Source organism: Gossypium hirsutum, chromosome D12, assembly GCF_007990345.1.
Source record: "Gossypium hirsutum isolate 1008001.06 chromosome D12, Gossypium_hirsutum_v2.1, whole genome shotgun sequence".
In the NCBI taxonomy this organism is placed as follows: domain Eukaryota; kingdom Viridiplantae; phylum Streptophyta; class Magnoliopsida; order Malvales; family Malvaceae; genus Gossypium; species Gossypium hirsutum.
In genome coordinates, this window is record NC_053448.1 from 33061343 (window position 1) to 33077317 (window position 15975).

Consider the following 15975-nt stretch of genomic DNA (forward strand, 5'->3'; position numbering starts at 1 on the left):
TGATGGATGAACAAACTTAGTTTTCTTAATGTTTATCATATATAATGTGTTTCAAACCATCTTTGAATTTGAATATGTTTAATTTTGGAATGTGTATCTATAGGTTTCATTTTTGCCATTGACAACAAGCAAAGCACTAATTAAAATATTATAGTTTTCTTGAATAATTCTCAATTTGACAATTTTCTCAACAATCTTAACATGTATTTAGATAGTGCCGACTATGGGAACCAAAATGCAAGTAATATTTAAATTTTCATGAGTTTAATCACTAAACCATTTTTAGGGTTTTGAATTTGATTCTCTTTTACTGCAACTTCGAGTTTGACATTAGAGTTCTTTTGCTTTTTAGGTATTTTGATATATCATTTTTTGAGGCTTTTTTATGCTTTATGCTTAGATAAGCAAAGATGATTTGTTTTGGTATAAGAAAAGATAGTTTGAGGTTCAAAAAAAAATTCAAAAACCAATTATTGAATTGGTATGATCAATTGTTGTTGTAATCTTCAAATATTACCTTATTTTGCATCTTATACTATATGATATTTCTTCAATTTGGAGTTTGAATTAATTGTATTTGTGGTTCAATAAAACATAATTCAATGTAGAAAGCTGTATTTATGGTTGAATCAGTCTCATCAATGCTCACTAACTATGCTAGTGTCGTTTAAAATTCAGATTTCTGAGCATTTTTCTTGTTATCGAAATATGTCATGAAATGAATCTTTGAATGCACCTTTTTCTTACTTGCTATTGTTTTTTGGTTCTTTTGGATAAGATTATCCACGAAAGGCTAATATTTGTTGAATATGCAAATGATAAGTCTCCAAAGATAGATTATAGGAGTTGAAAAAAGGCACACTAATGCTCATTTTAAGATCTTCTCATTTTACCAACATCTTGTAAGTTAGGTTCTAGTAGTATTATATGCTTAAAGAACTCGAAAGAATTCAAAAAAATATTTTTGCAAAAAGTAACTTCGCATTGGTGATCAAAGCATGTATCAACATTCTATGGGAACATTGTGATAAAATCACTTTCAATTTCATTTCTCCACAAATAAAAAAGATTAATGGAAATAAATAAGTAGGCATTATCATTGGTCTGATTGCCTCTTCATGCATATTCATCTAGAAACTTGTAGACTAAGAAAACATTGTTCTGGTTCTTAAGAAGCTAGCTATAGTATAATGAGTAAGTGATTTGGCTTTTATTTCTTTGTTATAGTGATTTTTTCAATAACTTCATGATATACCTGCTTATTATGATCATGTTCCTTTTGAAATTGAATAATGAGTTAATTCTAGCTATGGTACAATGAGTTAATGATAATTTGCTTTTATCTTATTTTGCTATTGGATATTGATCTTTGACAAAAAAAAAAATGGATGCCCTTAATAACGTCATATATCTTTTGAGAGATCGACTACACCAAAACAGGTTTTTAGCGCCGCTAAAATTATTTGCGGCGCTTTGATAAGCGCCGAAAAAAACGCCGCTGAAGACCGCGTCGCTAACTTTAGCGGCGCTTTACCCACAAACGCCGCTAAAAACTAGGACCTTTAGCGGCGCTTTGCCAACAAATGCTGCTAAAAACCAAGACCTTTAGCGGCGCTTTTCCAACAACCTTCAGCGGTGCTTTTTCGACAAATGCCGCGAGTGACCAGGACCTTTAGTGGCGCTTTCCCCAAAACGCCACTAAAGACCAGGACCTTTAGCAGCGCTTTATCCAAAAACGCCACTAAAGGTCACGAAAAATAAAAAAATTATTATAAAAACGCCACTCCATTCTTTGGATTTTCTCCATTCCTATCCTAAATTATTATAAAAATGCCAATCCCTTTACTTGCTTAAACAAATCCTTTAGAACTGTTATTAGTACATACATCACTCCATTCTTTGGTTAAAGATTGCAACAACAGCAAAAGTGAGATTCCACCAATTAAGAAATGTATAATTTAATTTGAAGACGTATTAAAATGGAAATTCATGAACAAGAAGATAAATTTTTTTCACTATATCTCATGCAGCAAGTCAAATTGCCTTTGATTACATAACATTCCTTTCAATTTTTTTTTTTAAAAATTGAAACTAGTTCATATCAACTTGCTCAAGTTGTATGTATAAATTGCAGATCAACACCTTATTTGAACTTACAATTCTAGGAAAGCATAAAATGTAGTTCCATGAGCATGCATTTAAAGTAGCAAAAAAAAAATACTGATTACAGTGACAGTCTAAGCTCCAAATCTAGCTCTTGTGTGTCACTTGATTCTGAATTTTGACTGCTCGATCCCAATGAGTTGCTGAGATGTTTCTTGCTCATTGAGTGTGAATCCTATAAGAATGTAAGGAACTAAAACAAGTTAAATTTTAAAACACAATCATCACATAGCACATAAACTAAAAAAAGGAAGGGACTTGTGTGTAGCAACCTCAACATGTAGGTTTAAAATTTGTGGTCATGTTTGGTTGTGCAAAATGTTGGGTGTCTAAGAAGCCACTGCTTGGCTGGGAATCACCAAATCTGATGTTTTCCCTTTGATCGTATTCTCCAACCCCCATTTGTAATAATATATAATTGTAGTACTTGATTTCATTAATATAGTTATTGATGCATAAAGAAATGGGGGAGGTGACAATAGAAAGTAGCACTTTAACACTTCAATTTACAGCGATAAAACATCTCAATTTGTAGCAACTAAACACTTCAATTTACAGCACTTAAACATATCAATTATCAACATTTATACACCTCAATTACAGCGATAAAACATCTCAATTTCCAGCAACTAAACACTTCAATTCGCAGCATTTAAACACTTAAATTTGCAGCACTTAAACATATCAATTAACAACATTTATACACCTCAATTACAGCGATAAAACATCTCAATTTCCAGCAACTAAATACTTCAATTTGCAGCACTTAAACACTTCAATTTACAGCATTTAAACACTTAAATTTGCAGCACTTAAACATATCAATTAACAACATTTATACACCACAATTACAGCGATAAAACATCTCAATTTCCAGCAACTAAATACTTCAATTTGCAGCACTATCAAATTTCGGCATCAACTGACATTGTCCCAACATCCAAAACAAACTTAAAGAAGTATATAATTATCATGTAAAAGAAAATATTCATCAAAGTATCTACCTCTCTCAACTCCTACCCTTAACAAAATTTTGACGGGGGATGGTGGAGTAATCTGTTTTGATAGTTGGAGAATTTACTAAAATGATTAATTATATAAGGATAGTTATTTATAGTAAAATTTAATAATTTTATAATTCTACATTTGATTAAAGAGTGATTTAATAAAAAGTACATAAAAAAGCAGCAGAATCTATCAATAATTAAAACTTTTATTCTCTTTATTTGGCACAATACAATATAAAAAGCATATATAAATATATGAATGTAGAGGCATATATAAAAAGCATATATAAATATATGTATGTCATAGAAACTATATTCATTTATGTAGAGGCAAGTCTTTAATATATAACTATGGAATCATCAAGAAATGCTTCTTTTTTCTTGGAAAAAAATAAGTATCAAACTTCCAGAAGTTAGATAATTGCTTACTTGGGACCACCGAAACCCATATTCTTTCCCAAAGCTCCATTATACTTCACCACAACAAGCTTATCCAAAATCTGCTTAGATTTAGTGATATCTACTTCAAGACAGAAAGAATCCAAACAAATTATACAAGCTAGACTCTAATGTACTGTTATATTTTTCTTGATGCTATATTTGGAATACAATAAATTCACAAGTACAAGAATAATGAGAAAATATTACCACAAGACATAGGTGCTAAGTTATCATAAGGAACAACAAGCACTTCATCACTTGCACTGCCTTCGCTCTCACTTGTGCTCTCTACTTGGTCCCTTTAATCAAATATTGGATTTCAAGTAAATTAGACAATTGGAAATAGTTCCAATAGCAAAACAAAGAACAGAAGAAACAATGCAACAGCAAACCATGAAAACTCAACTTGTATAAAATAGACAAACTTCAGAGCAATAATTCCAGACAGAGACTACAAAACCCAACTTGTTGTTGTCTTCAATGACCCAAGATACTTGACAATGTTTTTATGATTCAAATTCTACAAATAATTCAAATAAGATACCAAAACCCAACTTGTTACCATCAGCGAGGAGACCAGCAGCAGTAACTAACTACCATGAATTTTAAACTAAAATATAAGATTTGTTACCAGCAGATAACAAAGCAAAATATCTCTACTTACAAAGAAGTCAATGAGGTTAGATTTCCTAAACTGGATGGTATTGGACCTTCAAAAGAGTTTCCTTGAAATCTCCTATATAAACATTAGGGAGTCTTTCTTACACAGTTCGCAGTTCTTTAAGTTTAGCAAATGTTGAGGGGATCTCACCACTTAATGCACAACCGTTAATGTATCTACCAAATTCATAAACCAATTGTTGTTATAATTTCAAGGGTGACTTGTAAAGACAATCATGTACAGCCCCTACAAAGAAGTAAAGAAAGTTAGAACTTACAATTCTCCAAGTTCGTATAGAGGAAGTGCAACGGAAATTTACTAATGAAAATAAATATGTTACTTTATTTTAGCATAAAAAAAGAAATAGTTTTTCATTTAGTAAATGGTTGGCCGACCAAGATTTCTCATCCCCTCTTATCCCCTCTTATCTCTAATCCCTCATCAAAGCTTTTCCTATATGATAATAAAAGTAGGTATATGTACATACATCATGAAGTGAACCTTGATATTCAACATGGGACTTAACATCATAACCTTTTCATTTTTAAATGCCGTAAATTTAGGTTTATTATTAAAGATTTATTATTTAATAAATTAACAATTGGGTATCCATAAAAAAAACTGAAGTAAGAGTTAAAAGAAAAAAAAAGTACCTACCTGTCCAGCGTGAAAAGAAGTCGTGGCCAAGTACAAACAAGGCAAAAGAAGTTTATCACCAGAATCTGAAACTACCCTTTTGCTCAACACCTTCCATATCACTTGCTTCAACATCTTACAGACAACACCCCCTGAAAACTAGAAACAAATTGTATAAAGAAGCATTATATCGAACAGTTGAAGTGCATTGTTAAGACTAGAGCATAAAGAAAGAAAAATGAGTCTTGCACGATATGTGAGAAAAAAAATGACAAGTAAGAGGCGTTTTTGGTAGAATAAATGAAAGGGAGATGAAGACGAAGAGAAGCAAGAGAGGTAAACCTGGTATAGATGGCAAATACAAAACTGGGAACAAACTTACGAGAGTTGGAGAACCAAGTTCCACCGTAAATAACTTCGCTTCGATACGAAGGAATATGAATAACTTCCTTTGAAGTAGATTTGTTACCATGAATTTTAAGCAATAACTTGTTACTATCAGCAATAAGACCGGCAGTAACTTGCATCGTCGATTTCTAGCTTCTTCTGGCATCGTCGATTTCTAGCTAAAATATAAGAGAAAAAAAACAATAATAAAAAGAAAGGGGATCTGAGTAAATAATACCCAAAATTAGAAAATAAAGAGGAAAAATGGAACAGAAATAAAAGTGATAGGGATCTGAGTAATGAACACAACAAGATGAAATACACACACAAATAAACTAACAAAATAATAATATTAAGTCTCATATATTTTCCAGGGACACAAACGGTAGAACTCGTAAGTAGATTAGAGAGGTTTTGTGCTGAATCGTCTTTGGTACCTCCATTTTCCTCTTCTTCTTTTTTTCATTTTGTTTGCAAAGTTAGGGGTTTTAGGGGGGAAATTTGGGAAAAATCAGAGCCAAATTTTTTTCTAGGTAAAATGAATTTTGTGGCGTTTTTACAAAAAAAAATGTCATTATTGCTTATCTATTGCGGGTTTTAACACCGTAAGAATTATTTTATTTTGAATAATATGACGTTGTTTTGTTCTGTTAAAAAAATTTATTTTATCTACTAAAAATTATTAGTTAAGTGACTTTATTTATTTATTAATTTTTTAAATCTAATATTTAAATATATCGAATGTTTTAGATTAAATATTTTTAAATATAAAAGTATGAATTTATTGTATAAATTTTCATCATTCAACAAATCTGAAGTCAACCTTAAATCCTAAACTATTTAATGTAGTTTTTAAATCAACTGAACTCCTATGAAAATACACTCAATATAGTTTTTAAACTCAAAAAATCTGTACATCTTTGAAATATTTTGTACATCAGTGTCGCTACAATACGAGGGAGAAGCTCGCAGTAAACGAATCAGTCAACAATGGGATCATTTTTCGAATTTTATCTTGCTTTTTTGTTCTTACCTTAAGCTGCTTATATAAACCAAACATTCCACAATTTAAATACTTCACCCTACATATCGAAAAGATAAATCACATGTGAAAGAAAAAACTTATCACTGACCAAACATAAAACCCTCTAAACCAAAAAGAATTTGAATTTTGAACACAACTTATGATGCAATTTTGCTCAATCTATCATTTTCTCATATTATATACGACATACAATGTGTTGTATTAGGTTTATAAAATAAAAGGATTTTTTTTACAATTTTATTTATTATGATAAGAAAGTGATATTAGTTTAGCTCGGTAGCATGTGGGTCTTCAAAACCTATCGTCCAAGGTTCAAATCCTATAAAGTATGATTCAGCTCTTGTTAAATTAAAAATTATATCAAAACAATAATTCGAATTTGACCTCTTTAGATTAAATTATAAAATTATTAAATTAAAATTAAAGGAGTCAATAAAAACAAGAGATGTTAGTCAATAAAAAAAAGTATGTTAAGAAATTAAAGGTCTAATTGATCACCACGTCTGTATTATAAATATAGGGTTACGAATAATTCAAAGATAGTTGAATTTTGTTAAAATAGGGTTTTTGAATAGGGTACGAGTTTTATTATGGAAATTTAAGAAAGGGGTTAATGACTTCGCTAAATGAGGTTGTCTTTCTTATTTAGGGTTTAAAAAAACTAAAAAAAGAGTATGGTACTTGGATTTGGATGGCCAGTGCGGTGCGATTAGTTCACTTTTATCTAATTTTATCGTCATTGTTGTTTTTATACTAAACACAAGTAAACGCAATGTCTATCCAAATTATACCTAAATCAACATGATGGGAAAAAATACTATAGTAAAAGGAATAAAATAATTTATTATTAAAATAATGTTGATTCAACATTTATTACTGAAATAATATGTTTTTTACAGTAAAAAGAATTAGTTTGATGGAAGCGCAAATCAAAATTGGGTGTGTGGATTTGGATCTAAACTAGCATAAGAAAATGTTAGCTGATGAGGAAAATGATCCAACTTGTATTAAATCCACATGTGTAATTGATGCAGCATATCTTTCCTGCAAAATCCAAAACCAATCTTAAACCGGTAACTCTTACAAGAATCTCCCATAGGTTTTCTTTTATCTTCTAATTCTCCGGGAATCCACAATATTGGCTCTAAGTTTCGTGGCAACACATGGTGGAAGGAAAATATATTCATACATGCGTAATTGATACACCATACAGCTCATTGGGGAATGGATTCTCAAAAGGTGTTAAATCCATCTTCTCTCTTTCTATAATAATTTGTTAGGTAAAATCTCCATCAATCTTTAATCTCCCCATATTAATGAAACTAAATAAAAACCATCCACATAAATTTAAAGATGTTCCTTTTTATATACGAAAATTTTTAATCAAACAAAGTTTAAGACTTTTTTTTCATTTTTTAAGCCATTTATATTGAAAACAAAAGAAGAATTTGTAACAAATGTTTAAATGTTAATGTTTTGGACATCTTTTAAACTCATTTCCGCTCATTTTGGTATGGAGGATCAATTTGGGATTAGTGGTGCTTTTTGAAAAAGCGCCGCTAAAGACCCGAGCATTAGCGGCGATTTTGACAAAGCGTCGCTAAGGACCCGAGCATTAGTGGTGCTTTTTTAGAAGCGCTGCTGAAGACCAGAGCATTAGTGGCGTTTTGGGAAAAGCGCCGCTAAAGACCTTAGCATTAGCGGCACTTTTTCAAAATCGCCGCGAAAGACCCGAGCATTAGCGGCATTTTTTTAGAAGCGCCGCTGAAGACCAAAGCATTAGCGGCGTTTTGGGAAAAGCACCGCTAAAGACCCGAGCATTAGCGGCGCTTTTTCAAAAACGCCCTAAAGCCTCGAAAGGTCAAAAAACGATGCCGTTGGGCTTAGGTTTTTTGCGGCGTTTTTTGGAAAAATGCCGATGCTCATTTTTTGAGGCGCTTTTTTTGAAACGCCGCGAATGCTCGATCTTTAGCAGCGTTTTACATAAAGCGCCGCTAATGCTCAATTTTTAGCGGCGGTTTTTATACAAACGCCGCTAAAAATGCCGCTAAAAACCTGTTTTGGTGTAGTACTTCGCTAAAGACAGTGTCTGTCTCTTCAACCGTTGCCACAAGCCCGATTGTAAACGTATTCCCTCCATTTCTTATGCCCATTTTGGTTTTCCTCTTTTTCTTTTGAACTTGGATTTGTTAGAATTTTGGGTTTTTTTTTGAATGTTTATTGTTTCCTATGTAGAGTTCACGAAGGTGGCACTCTGTATAGCGATCAACTTCGCAGTGATGGGATTCATTGAATTATTCGTCAAACTCATCTTTATTTCTATTAAGAACATCATCGTTTGCTCTACTTAGGTAATTTACTTTATCTGATTTTTCATGTGTATTATGCATGCAAGTTTTAATTTAAAAATTGGCTTTATTTTCTATTCTTTTGGATGATTCTGAATTATAGGATTTTATTGTTTTTATGAAAAAGGGAATTTGTCAATTTGCAAAAACTGGTCAAAGTTTGAGGCAATAACCTTTTACAAACAATTCATTGGTTTTTTTTAAAGCCTAACCTATTGGATTTAAGTGATACATTATCAATAGCTCTGTAATTTTAAAAGATTAAAAAATGTAATAGGTTTATTCATTCTTAACTAGACCAATGATGGGTTTGTTCAAATACCATGTGTTTTGTTCCATATGTTTGCAAAACTAGCAACTTCATTTCATCTTTTGATAAGCTATCATTCGACCTGAGTCTTGGTTGGATTTGACAATTAATACTATTTCTCAATTCTAATCTTATCAATCTTTTTATTAAATTATTTATCTTTGTTGATCTATTCTACTAATTCTATGTTGAATTTGATACATACATGTATATATATTTGATTTGTCTTAGTGATTTTATGGTAGATTTAAAGCTCACCTGGTCCTTTCTAGTTTCTGTAATTAAAGATTTATAATATTCGGGTTGTTATTCGTTATAGTAATTTGTATTTCTTTTTTCTTGTTTGAGAGTTGCTTCTTATTATAGCTTCAACACCTTATTTATATTTGATTTGTATTAGTGATTTTATGTCAGATTTAAAGCTTACCTGGTCATTTCTAGTGTCTGTAATTAAAGATTTATAATATTCGGGTTGTTATTCGTTATAGTAATTTGTACTTCTTTTTTCTTGTTTGAGAGTTTCTTCTTGTTATAGCTTCAACAAAGTCTTATTTAATTTATAAGTTATTTAATGCCTTAGATAAAAGTAAAAAAATTATAGTGTATGAGAGATTCTTATATTGATACTATTTGGTTAGATCTAACTAAAATTATACTTGATTTTGTTGTTGGTGTTTGTGATTAACACTAACATATAGAGATTAGTGATGATTTTATTAGGCACATGTAAGAAAAATTTAAAGAGAGCACGCAAATCCAAGTAAAAGCAACTTGCTTTTAAGCTTTTATATTGACATATTTTTATTTTATTTTATCAAGTTGAACTCAACCTTTATGCCATTTTAAAATTATGTCTAATTTCTTCCCCATTTATTGAAAAAGTTCTATTTTTAATTTGGAATTTGTTGTTTAGAGGTTGTTTATCTTAGTAAAAGGAGGTATAATCTTAATTTCAAGCATAACTTTGTTTAATCATGGGTTCATTTTCTTGACTTGGTGGAGATTCTTGTTTACCTTCTAAAAAGGGTTTTGTATAGTCATTTAGATTTCTACCTATTTCTGGGCATTAGTTTTTCAATTAAACAAATGTTATTTGTTCATTAATATATTTGGTTGGTCAATGTTTTAATTTTTTGTGGTGCCTTTATGTTAGCTTTGTGCTTTACTTGAACTCTTCAACAACTTAATATAATAGTTACAATGCACAACTTTGTTTAGAAATTTATTACTTTTAGTATTTTTCAATTACATTTTAATTATAATTAATACTTTCTAATGCTTACATAAATTTTTTGGTAAAACTTCTATATTTTTGAACGTTTAATGACAAGCAATTACTTTATATTGACGGGGTAAGTTATAAATATATAAAAAAAATTCAAAATGAATTTACTGACGTATGAGAAAATCATATAGTAATATAGTGACGACAATGAAACCGCTAGTAAAAGGTATAATATCTATTTTTGGGTATAAAATTGGCAGAGGTGTATATATAGAAAAATAATATTTTATCTAGCGCTTTAAATTATTAATTTATTAAAAAAAGAGAGCAAAGCTCTAACAATAATGTGACTAATACAATTTGAACCCAAATTTTATTTAGGGCAATGAAAATATTGTCGTCAAGTACACAAAATTGAAAGAAATTATTATACTGTTAACAAATACTAATATAGATATATACATTTTGATTAACAACAAATTTGATCGTGTATACCAGTGAAATTGATATAGAATATATATATTTTGTATTTTTTAATTTTTAATTTTAGCTTGAAACTGTATTCTATTATTGTAGCATATTCTGCCTTAGATAGTTTCTTGATGGCTCCGAATTGCAGTCCTAGCCGGCATCCAGAAAATTATCGAACTCGTTTTTTTTTCTTTTTCATTTTTAATACTTGAGATGCACAGGTAGTTCAAATCAAGAAATTTTTGTTTGTTTGTTTATTTATTTATTTTGCATAAATAATTGCTATTCTAAGGCAAGAGAGTGGACCTCACGTATATGTATGGAATATAAACATGTACAAGCCTTTTAATCCGGATATAATTTAATTAATTTATATAATATCCGATAAATATGGGATTTAACAAGAAAAAAGAAAAAAAAAAAGCTTGACATGTCCCACTCGACTCTTTTACAACCCATTTCCATGTATGGCATGGTCCCTTGTTTCAAATTACAGACATCAATGGCTAGATAAAAGGAGCCATTTACAAAGAAGAAACTTTAGCCAACTCATGCTCCTCAATTTCTTCCATGGTCCACGATCAAATAATTAAGAAATCCCCACCATCTGTTTCGCTTCAAATATATATTTATATATATTCTCTTAATCAACGCTACAACAACTTAGGGTGATAAAATACTTTACAGGTTGAGACACCTGTTCTTCTTATTACTTATCTTGGAACATTAGTAAAATCTGTCAATCAGTTCCTGTTGTCGGCTTGTGTAGTACTGTTTGTGGGCAGCCAATCAGCCTATCAAAACTTGCTTTCTTAGTTTCTCCCTGTATATAAATATGCTCTAAAATATAAAGAAGAGCGTTTAGAATAGGCTATCTGGTTTTTGAGAGCTGAGGAAACATGGGAGGTTGCGCTACCAAACCTAAGGTTTTAAAGGGTGATGAGATCCCTTCTCCGGTTGCACCACCTCCTGAGCCGGCGAAACAACATGTTCAGGTCGCTGATGATGAGGGAAAGAAGGTGGAGGCTGAGATTGTTAAGGCCAAGGATGTTGACGAGACAAAGGAGGTTGTTATTGTTAATAATGAGAAGGTTGATGATCAAGCCAACGATCCTCAAACTGTTAGTAAGTTGTTGAATGAGGTATCTCTTTCTAATTCTATAACAACATCGTAGAATTGTTTTTGATGGTATTAATATATTGAACAAAGGGTTTAATCTTATTGGAACTGTAAACGTTGGTTTTGGGAGCTATGAAGATAACAACTAACTAAATAGATTTCAGATGTCAATGGAACTGCAATTGCTATTAAAATTTGACCAGTGGGGTTTCTTGGTACTAATTTGGTTGTTTCCAGACATTTTAATTGCTACCAGGGGATGGTGGGATTGTTCATTTGTTTAATACCATCTTTCACACAATTATGACTGGTTTTGTACCGTTTGGTTGGTAAGAAAGTGCAACTGAAGGGACGATTCAAAAAGAATATAAAATTATTCCACGTGTTTTTCTTTTGATTTTGTATTAACAATCAGCACTCCAACCAGGAGATTGGAGGGGAAAAGAACAAAAGAAAAGGCATTTCTCAATATTCTAGCCATATTTAAGCTGACACCATGGCTTCTTGCTTGTCTGATGTCCTGTCAGTATCAATAATTTACCACTCCTAGTATCATGCATCTTGTCCAATGGTTCATTCGTGCACAAAGAAGGATCATAGATTAAAAAAAAGCTGCATCATTCGGAATCATTGAATGAGTTTTGTTAGTATGGGGTCATTTTATTCGTTCAACTGATCATATTTATGCAGAATGAAAGGAAGGGGGTAGCTGAGACTGAGAGTGATAGCAACACACCATCAGAGCCAACGAAAACCGAATCACTAGAGGCAGTGAAACAAGAATCAATGGAGACAGACCCTTCGTCTGTTGGAGGCAAAGCAGCAACAGTGGCTGTGGGTGAGACACAAAATAGGGAAACAGCAGCAGCAGGAGCTGAAGGCGAGGAAGGGAAGACTGAAGTAACAAAGTGAAGTTGTGAGAACAATTATGTTCGAAGAAAAGAAAAAACAGATTTGATGTTTTCTCCTACGATGTGAGATTAAATACTGTGGTGGAGAGAATGTTGTAGAAATCAAGTATTTTACTTGGTTTAGGCGGCTTTCGAGTGACTTGCTTTTTGTTCTGAAATAATTATTTCCTTTCATCTGAGTTTATCTTTTGCTTTCTATATTTTCTACTTCTCCATCCTTATACATATATGGATCATTAGATTGAATTGTATATGCATATATATGGGATGATCTGAAGTATCCGTTAGGCTTAACAGGTTCAGCCCAAATTAGGGGGGGACCTGGGGCAAGTTCTTGGCAATCTAAGTTGAGTTGATCCAAACTTGAGGAAGGAAATCCTTTTATTTGAACTCCATCAAAATCCTGGAAGGTTAGCTGGATATAGTTTCGATTTGTTAGTTAATGAAACCTTTCTTGGGCTTTTAGCTGCCATCCAACACTAGTTACTACGACCAATTTTCTTTTTAGGATAAATTATCTAGTTGGTCACCTAATATGTAGGTTGTTTTCATTTTGGTCACACAAAATGAAATCCTTACAAGTTTGCCACCCAACTTTTAAGGTGCTTTCATTTTTGTCACCCAAGCATTAAGGGCACGTTTGGTTCGCTGTATTGGATTAGAGGTGTGTTGGATTAGAGGGGTTGGATTAGAGGTGTAATAGCAAATCAACTGTTTGGTTGAATGTAATGAAATAGAGGCGTAATAGTAATCTTGTGTTTGGTTGAATGGAATAGAGGTGTAATAGCATAATGAAAAAAACTAAAATGACTAGAATACCCTTAGCATAAATTTGTTTTGGTAAATGATTATTGTTATTGTTATTTAAATTTTAATAAGATTATTATTATCAATAATAAATAATTTAATCATATTTAAACATAATTATTATTAAATATATTTTAATTAAAATATATAATTTAATAAAATTCTTAATAATTAGCAGAAATTTGTTTTGGTAAATTATTATTGTTATTGTTATTTAAATTTTAATAAGATTATTAATATCAATAATAAATAATTTAATCATATTTAAACATAATTATTATTAAATATATTATAATTAAAATATATAATTTAATATAATTCTTAATAATTAATATTCTTATATGAATTTACTCAAATCATAATATATGATACTGTAAAATATAAATTAACATAATTATTATTAAATATATTATAATTAAAATATATAATTTAATAAAATTCTTAATAATTAATATTCTTATATGAATTTACTCAAATCATAATATATGATACTATAAAAGAAAATTTGAAATAATTAATATTAAATATATTTTAATTAAAATATATGATTTAATAAAATTTAAAATAATTATAACTAATAAATTATATTTTATGAATTTGTATAATTTAAAATAATAATTATAACATATAATTTAATAATAATATATAATTTCATAAAATTCTTGATAATAAATTTTCTTATATGAATTTATACAATTTAAAATAATTAATATTAAATATAATTTAATAGTGATATATAATTTCATAAAATTCTTAATAATAAAATGTTCTTATATGAATTTACTAAAATCAATATATAACTTGAGAATTATATTTTGCAAAAACATAATTAACTTATATTAAGAAAAGGTTAGATGAAAATGAAATTGTACATCATAATCCATATGTTATATAGTTTTACAACATCAAAAAGTTTGAACATTGATATTTAATGGTGAGAAAGAAATCTTCTGATCCATTCCAATCGGGCAACAGAAGGTAAACTAAAGAAAACGATCATTTGAGTTGGATGATCGGGAATTCTACTCAAAGCATCATACCGCTGATCCTCGGTTAAACCTTCAATTGACCATAAGGCTGAATATAAATTTGAAGCTTTCTCTTCCATCTTTTGATGTTCTTCTGACTTATGCTGAACTACCACCTCGGAGGCAATACTCCTACTGATTTGATCGCCAACGGCCTTGATGTTTTCGGCCAACAAAGTGGCAGCCTCATCAAATGAAGAATACACATTATCACGAGCATCAGATTTCTTCTTTCTCTTGTTTGAAGATGAGGAACCCCCTTGGTCTCTATCTCCTCGCGGATCCGTACCAGAAACATCCATGTCGTCTAAAGAGACGTCAGCTTTGCAGTCATAGAATGTGTTTCTCTCTTCATTCATATCTGTAGTACGTACATCCTCAGCATGTATTTCTTCAAAAACATCAACAGCTGTTTGAGCGTCTTTCCCAGTCGCTCAATCTCTTGCGTATATGGCAGTAAGCTGGTTGTAGTAAGGGAAAGAACGATGTCTGAACTGAGACGCTTCTTTGTGACTCTAAAAAAAATGAGGAAATCATATTAGTTATAAGTTTTGTAAAAAAACAAATAAATACTTGAAATACATTTTACCTTTACATAGGATTCCCAAACTGCATCTTCAGCAACAACGAGCTGCCTATGCTCGTCGCAACCAAAACCGCTATTGTTTTGGCCATTAAGCATGTCATAGACGACTGACCATTCCCTTTTTGAGCACCTAATCCGAGATTCAATATTTGGTTTCGCCTTCAACATTGCTCTTGGTAAAGCCTTTTCTAGCATTTTCTCTAGCTCGTTCAAATAACCGGCCTTGAACCCGGTATCAGCATTAAATGTTCCTACATTGTGCAAATCCACCATGCAAGAAACTAAGGCTGCATCTTCTTCTGGAACCCATTTTCTTTTGCTTCCTCGAGAAGCTTGAGAAGAAGCATGTGATTGTGGAACACCTGACATATTTATCTTAAGAAAAAAAACAAATTAACATTATTTACTATTTTTAATATCATCAATCAAAAGGTGAACAGTTTATAATATTATATCGTTAGTTCAATACTAAATTTAAATTTATAACACATGCTGAATGAAAAGATAATTAAATTATAATTCAACAAAGTTTAGTATAATACAGAATTTTAATCAAACACCATCAAAGTTTCATAAACTAGATACATAAAATAACATCAACAAATCAATTCAAACTCAATTTGTCCCTAAACCTAACTAATTTCTAGATGCTTGCCATTCATCGAACATTTGGTTGGCTAGTTCCATCCTCCAAGTAGCCCAAGCATCCGATGGATGAATATTTGGATATTCAGTTCATCGTCATCCACTACATTAGTAGGTAATCCTTCTCCCACCTCCGCTTCAATGGGATCAATACTCATATGGGTTCAAATAAAATTATGGAGCA

The 15975-nt window shown here is 30.9% G+C and overlaps 2 protein-coding genes and 1 long non-coding RNA gene across 14 annotated transcripts; 2 read left to right on the top strand and 1 right to left on the bottom strand.

Annotated features, from left to right (window-relative positions):
- Window positions 1-1384: 1384 nt before the first annotated feature.
- LOC107945469 (protein transport protein Sec61 subunit gamma-1-like) lies at window positions 1385-8691 on the top strand. The gene is made up of 3 exons (XM_016879487.1): window positions 1385-1421; window positions 8411-8467; window positions 8576-8691. The coding sequence occupies exons 1-3, from the start codon at window positions 1385-1387 to the stop codon at window positions 8689-8691; spliced, it is 210 nt and encodes a 69-aa protein (XP_016734976.1).
- LOC107945470 (uncharacterized) lies at window positions 1993-5868 on the bottom strand. 12 transcript variants are annotated; one of them, XR_001696558.2, is made up of 6 exons: window positions 4930-5838; window positions 4423-4518; window positions 4276-4347; window positions 3819-4131; window positions 3600-3690; window positions 1993-2338 (listed from the first exon to the last, which is right to left on the bottom strand). It is a non-coding gene; the product is annotated as an uncharacterized lncRNA (long non-coding RNA). The 12 variants fall into 12 exon arrangements; XR_005922127.1 differs by having other exon boundaries at window positions 3600-3670; window positions 3819-3910; window positions 4018-4131; window positions 4276-4518; XR_001696557.2 differs by having other exon boundaries at window positions 3819-3910; window positions 4018-4131; window positions 4276-4518.
- Window positions 8692-11359: 2668 nt separating the features above from the next.
- On the top strand, window positions 11360-12899 carry LOC107945468 (uncharacterized). The gene is made up of 2 exons (XM_016879486.2): window positions 11360-11836; window positions 12505-12899. Exons 1-2 carry the CDS (start codon window positions 11594-11596, stop codon window positions 12724-12726), a joined length of 465 nt encoding a protein of 154 aa, XP_016734975.1. The 5' UTR covers window positions 11360-11593; the 3' UTR covers window positions 12727-12899.
- Window positions 12900-15975: the final 3076 nt, after the last annotated feature.

Bases quoted from the DNA above. Each gene is read 5' to 3' on its own strand.
- LOC107945469 (XM_016879487.1), top strand. From the start codon at position 1,385: ATGGATGCCCTTAATAACGTCATATATCTTTTGAGAG. The intron at 1,422-8,410 runs ATCGACTACACC...TTTTGGTGTAGT, and splicing joins CGTCATATATCTTTTGAGAG to ACTTCGCTAAAGACAGTGTC. The intron at 8,468-8,575 runs GTATTCCCTCCA...TTTCCTATGTAG, and splicing joins CCACAAGCCCGATTGTAAAC to AGTTCACGAAGGTGGCACTC.
- LOC107945468 (XM_016879486.2), top strand. From the start codon at position 11,594: ATGGGAGGTTGCGCTACCAAACCTAAGGTTTTAAAGGGTGATGAGATC. The intron at 11,837-12,504 runs GTATCTCTTTCT...ATATTTATGCAG, and splicing joins TTAGTAAGTTGTTGAATGAG to AATGAAAGGAAGGGGGTAGC.